The 6000-nt window shown below is 41.2% G+C and overlaps 1 protein-coding gene across 7 annotated transcripts in view; it reads right to left on the bottom strand.

The window, feature by feature from the left end:
• Positions 1-483: 483 nt before the first annotated feature.
• Positions 484-6000, bottom strand: part of dtnbb (dystrobrevin, beta b) — a 56005-nt gene continuing 50488 nt past the window's right edge. For all 7 annotated transcript variants that reach the window (XM_023952051.2, XM_023952054.2, XM_023952052.2 and 4 more), the window contains one exon: positions 484-3278. In XM_023952051.2, the coding sequence (XP_023807819.1) occupies positions 3259-3278 (20 nt within the window). In that variant the 3' untranslated portion in view covers positions 484-3258. The remainder of the gene's footprint in view (positions 3279-6000) is intronic.

Raw genomic sequence — 6000 nt, 5'->3', positions numbered from 1 at the left:
TGGTAACTTTAACCTCTCGAGACCCAAGCTAATATTTGAGCTAACCCTCTACACAAAAGTCACAGGGCCGCAGTTAAGCCAAAAATTACTACCGTGGTAATAAAAGCCAAAATGCAATGTCCACGCATGTTGTGCATGCTAGGTCTGAAGAGGTTCAGACAAAATTCATCAAGGCTTTGAATAACTTTGGGTTTGACTGTATGCCTGAAATATAATTAAAGTAATTAAATATAGTTAAAGTAGAAAATAAAATAAAATCTATAGGTTTCTGTGTACGCAACATTATTCAGGTTTGAACTGATTTAGATTTGAGTTGGGAGTTAACTGTGTTAAAATGAGTTTACCAAGTGATAGAACCCCCCCCCCCCCCCCCCCCATTACTGGTACGGCTCTTGTTGCATTTCTCTGAAAAATGAAATGATAGAAGAAATGAATGGTTAATGCCATAACCTTTATAGCGCTTATAGCCAATTCTAAATTATGTTTAATATATTTCACTTTTTTTATTTACAAAAACAGGTTAATGTGACAGAAAATCTTTTTAAATCAACAAACAAATGTGTACAAGAAGTATGAGTTTACAGAGCACAAACACCGATTTATTTCATCTGGGGAGGGGGCTGCCTGCTTCACACGTGTCTGTGGTGAGGAAAATAGGATTTGAGTTTCTTAGGATGACATTCAAACATATCCTCTCTAAATAAATCCTTAAAAATCAACTCTGAACCAACCAAAGCTGCATCTTTCACGACAGCAAGCATTTGCAGACATCGGCATGACGCAAATCAAACATGGACGTCGATCGATCCACTTTTTTCTGAAGACTTTGATCTGAAGTTATAGCTAGAGGCATCAACAGCGGCTTCCAGGTTGTCATGAAAGTGACATTTTTTTCTTTGTGTTTGAAAGTAAACATTTTTGTGGTCTTTCCAATGATTGCACTGGTTTCTATTTGGGTAAATACAGTGGCGGTTTTTGATATGGGCGATGTGGGCGGTCACCCAGGGCGGCACTTCATACGGGGCGGCATTTGCGTTACACCTAATGTGCTACATACTATATTCAAAGAGGAAGCTTGGAGCTTTTAATTTGAAATTGCTTCAGCAGCCGACACTTAATGCTTTTAATTGACACATCAGACTCTTAAGAATGTCTTCCTCCTATTTGCTCTTCACACTTATGGTGCAAAAAAAAAAAAAAAAAAAAAAAAAAAAGAATACCTCAGAGTGAAACAACGTAAAACAGGCACATGAAAAGGAATTAGGCAGAACAAACACCCGTGCTCAACCCAATTTCGAAAAAAGCAGGCAATGGAGATTATTTCCCACAATTCTTTGCTCCGACACAGCAGACCCGATGCGCACGTGACCACCGCCCTCTGCTGCAAGACGCTTGCGGCCACACCTCTTTGCGGTAGTCTTTGGAACATAAGTCAAAAACTCGAGAGGGGGGCGCAACTCACCGGTGGCTGGCTGAATCACACTAAGAGGTGATTGGGAGTCTTTTTCTATCTGACAATCAACTCTGGGCCGCAGCTGCGCGCTGTCGTCATAGAGACGGAGCCGCGTGTGTCAGAGGGAAGGGGAAGGGGAGGGGAAGGGGGGGGGGGTGGGGGGGTGAGCGCAGACCATTTTTTTAGGCTTGAGTTTTTTTGGAGGATTTCTGCTGTTGGTGTTGCACAAATTTAGGGAAATGCCAAATATTTTTGGAGTAATCCCACTGAGTTCTAAGATTTAGTCTTTAATGTTTTATAAGACCTAAACATATTAATCACAATAAGTTTTATTTTTTAGATCTAATCCCTCTGATATGTTTCACAAAGACACACACAGGACGTCTCACATTAAGAAATTATTGCTAAAAATGAAGCAGGAGTCCAGCTCTAAAAAAATAATGCTCTAAAAAATGATGAAAGAGCAAAAAAATGGAATTATTTGATATAATTTCGTATTAATATTTCCAGGCTTTCTTTGCTTTTGGTCCTGCAGCATGTTCATATTTGTATAATTTTGACAGAATATATTTATATGGAGAACAAAATATTACAACTTATTTAAGGTTTAACTTGTGTTCCTGTTTTTATTCATATTTATGTTCAAAAAGTTCAGTTTAAAAGGTTTAAAAGTTTAGCTTTAGTGTGTTCAGTAAATGTTTATCTTCTTCAGCCCAAAACCTTAAGCGTGTTTTTAACATAGGCCCCTGTGTGACTGAGTTTGACCCCCCTGTAATACGAGTCTAGAAAATTCATGCATTTTTTGTGTAAAATGGCTAAATAGAAGATAGGGAACACAGCAGGATGTTGTCAAATTTTGTGTGTGTGTGTGTGTGTGTGTGTGTGTAGGGGGGGGGGGTCGCTGGTGGGGTTACTCGCCCAGGGAGTAAGTTAGTGTAGAACCGCCACTGGGTAAATATGGAAGTGCAATGAGATAAAGTCAGATGAAAGACCGCCTGCTTGAGAGGACAAAGACGAGAGAACAGAGGACCTTAAAACAACACATTTGAACAAGAAAGGAGCCTCTGTTGGTCAGCATCACACATGATGGATCACTGCCATCATTAATGACAGGCTGAACACACTCCTCTAAAATTCAAACTTTCTGCAATTCTGTCATGTTTTGACAAAGATTGCAGCATTTTTGATTTGAGGTAAAAGTTCTGTAAGAAACTTGAGTCCAAAAGCAGAACTGTCCTCGGTTTCATTGGGTTTCTGTGACGTCAGACGCTGGAAAGAAGCCCGAAAGCCCGCACCTCTCTGCCTGCTGTTTGGAGTAGTAAATGTGAAATCTAGGAAGCTTCATCTGATTGATCAATTTTAAAGTCAGTCTTGTTGCTTGGTCTGATTATGGTTAGTCAATTTGAATACCCAATCAGTGCTAAAACGTTGACCAACAAGCATCAATTTATCTGCAAAGCTCTCTAGACTGAGATTTCCCCCTCTCTCTGAGTCTGGGGGTGTCATGATAGCAGCAAAAAGACAGCAAAGCAGGCGGGGGGTGTGGGGGGGATGTTTTATCTACAGAACGCTCTGATGTTGTAGTGGGGGGGGGGTCCCACTGCAGTTATGGGGGGGGTCATCACAGCAGTTTGTTCACAGGACGACAAACACGAGAATTATTTCAGACACATCTCTGTACCAAGCTGTTTCACATGGTGAAGTCCTGCAATGTTGCATGCATGCATGACTCTTCGTGTGAAAGTCAGGGGGGTCCGTTTGGGCCGGTTCCTCCCAGATGATGGCCATGCTTCTTCTGGTTTCCCTCAGTGCCTCGGCGCCCTCACTGTGACACAGAAACACAGAGCTTGTCAGTCTTCCTGTGGAGCTGTCATCTCCTGCAGCGCGGCGGCTCACAAATACAGATGCTGCAGGGATCAAGCTGTCCATCATTTCATCATTTGTCTCTTGGGGTGGGGGGTTCAGACTGTAGGTTTCCTGTGTGTTTTCAATGCTCATGCACAGTTCCTCCTCTGACGTCAACCTCATGTTGACAGGCTTCACAAAGCATTAGAACGAAAAAAATAGAATAAAAGAAAAAATATGAAAAAAAGAGTGGAATAGGCTAAGATGCCCAAACCTTCCTGCAGCTCCCCTGGGGGGAACCTGAGGCGTAGTCTCTTCTGCACGTCCTGGGTCTTCCCCGGGGCCTTCGCCAAGTGGGACATGCCCGGAACACCTCCTCAAGGAGGCACCATGGGGACATCCGAACTAAATGCCCGAATACCTCAACTGGCTCCTGTGGATGTGGAGGAGCAGCGGTTCTACTCTGAGCTTTCTCCGGGTGAGTAAGCTCCTCCCCTTTTCTCTAAGGGAGCACCCAGCCACCCAACAGAGGAAGCTCATTTTAGCCGCTTGTTTTCAGGACCCCGTTCTTTGGGTCATAAACCAGAGCCCATGACTATAGGTGAGATTAACCGGTGATCTGAGAGGTTTGCTTTGTGGCTCATCTCTCTTCACCACAACGGACCGGTAAAGCGACCGCATTATGATGGCGCCACAAAATCTGGCACAATCAACCCCTGGCAATTTCCCGCTTTAATCTTCCCTCGCTGTCAACTATTTTTTAAAGTTCCTCATGGAGAGGAGCTGGAATTGATTATGAATGGTAAGAATGGTTGCAACAGACTCCCAGGTCTATGTAACCTGAAACTGCTCTGAGTCACAAAAAAAACTTAAAATATGACAAAAACCAGGGAAACTGAAAACCCAGCCAACGTCCAAAATTTTCACACCCATGGAGGGTGTACAACTCCATCACTGCTCCACAACCAGGACAGAAACAAAACTGTTGGCCCTGAATCTAAGGGTTCAAATGTTGGGATGGGATGGGAAATGGGATTTCCGGTTCCGGGTTACAGCACAGACGCGTGTGGCTCAAGGCGGCCAAATAACTATCCTCAAGTGACTTAAAAGTTGATTTTCTCCAAAAAAAGAGAGCTGACCATGGCCCCTAAGAAAAACCATGACTACGAAGACCTTAAAAAGATTCTTGATGATATCCAAGCTACGTTGTATCCTTTCATTGAGCAAGTGACCGCTAAGCTAACTCCTCTCATGGAGCTAATTGAAGACTGCCGAAGATTCCAAGCTCAAAACGAGCAAAAAGATAACCGGGTCGATATTCTGGAGAAAAGATTGGACAATTTGGAACAACAAGCAAGGACTAATAATATCATTTTCACTGAATGAATGCAGCTGGAGTCAGCATTGCTAATGCTAATAGCGCTAGCATTGCTAACAGTTCTTCTGAAACGGGGAGCGATGGAGAGTCTCTGGAACACCATTTTTTTTTACTTGATTTGAAATGGTTTATTTCAAGCAATCAAATAGGAATAATACACAAAAACAATACAATCATCAGTTATACATTCATACAATAACTAATCAAACTTAGAATAATTAGACATAAAATTAAGTATTGCTTGAAAGGGAGTGGAAGGAAGCGAACTTATATGGTAATTGGCGTATACTTATGTAGCGCCTTTCTTCCTACAAGGACAAAGTGCTTTACAGTCACAGACCCATTCACTCACTGGTGGCGGCTCCGCTGCCAAACACAGGCGCCCGCCTACCACCAGAGGCAAGGTGGGGTTCAGTGTCGTGCCCATGGACACTTCGACTCATGGGCGTGCAAGGCGAGAATTGAACCTGCAACCTTACGATCATGGGACGACCGCCCTACCGCTGCACCACGGCCGCCCTATAATCCCACCCCTGTTCTACCGTAACCATTTTATTACATGATTTATCAATATCCCGTTCCTAGAAAGCACATGACAAGGATGAATTACTGAAATTATTTTGTAAATAACTTTTAGAAATCAACATGGCAATAAAGTATCCAAAATACATGCAGATTATGTTACTTCTAAAAGTCATTGATATGATAAAAAAATAATACTGTATCAGTAAAATAGACAAAACACTGTTTCAGGAATTTTTATAGAAAAATTTGGTCAAGTATCAAAAGTTAATAATATGTACAAAATTATGTTTCATTAGGAAAAATTCATGAATCAACTTATCTTTTTTTTTTAAGCAAATGAAGTAATATAATTAAAAGTCAATCAATTTGACAATTTTCAATAATTGATTAATCATTTGTTTTATTATTTTTTGTGTTTTTATATATTTATTTAATTATTTTTTCTTTATTTTTTTATGATAAAGTAATGCTATGAAGCAAAAAATAAAAAGCAAAAAGGGTCCTTATTTGTCGAAAGACCAAGGCTGGTATTTCTTATTCTGCTGATAAACAGCTGTTCTTCTCGGTTTAAAACAAAGCTTCTAGTTCTCTTCGCTGTTATGTCTTGCAGACATTAGATGGAGGTCCATATCCTTCTTCAGCTGATATCAGCGGCGCCTAAGAGTTGAGGTCAAGTTGTCTGCAGGTCAGATCTTTGTTGATAATTAGGTCACTTCAGACTTATGGAAAAAGTGTTGCATCCAGGCGTAATATTTCTTGAAATTATTTTGCTCTTTGATTTATTACTGCATGTTGGTTC

This window comes from Oryzias latipes, chromosome 22, assembly GCF_053564925.1.
Source record: "Oryzias latipes strain Hd-rR chromosome 22, Olatipes_Hd-rR_3.1".
NCBI classification, from domain to species: Eukaryota; Metazoa; Chordata; class Actinopteri; order Beloniformes; family Adrianichthyidae; genus Oryzias; species Oryzias latipes.
Note: the sequence above shows the minus strand (reverse complement) of the source record. Positions and strands in the feature narration are given on the sequence as shown.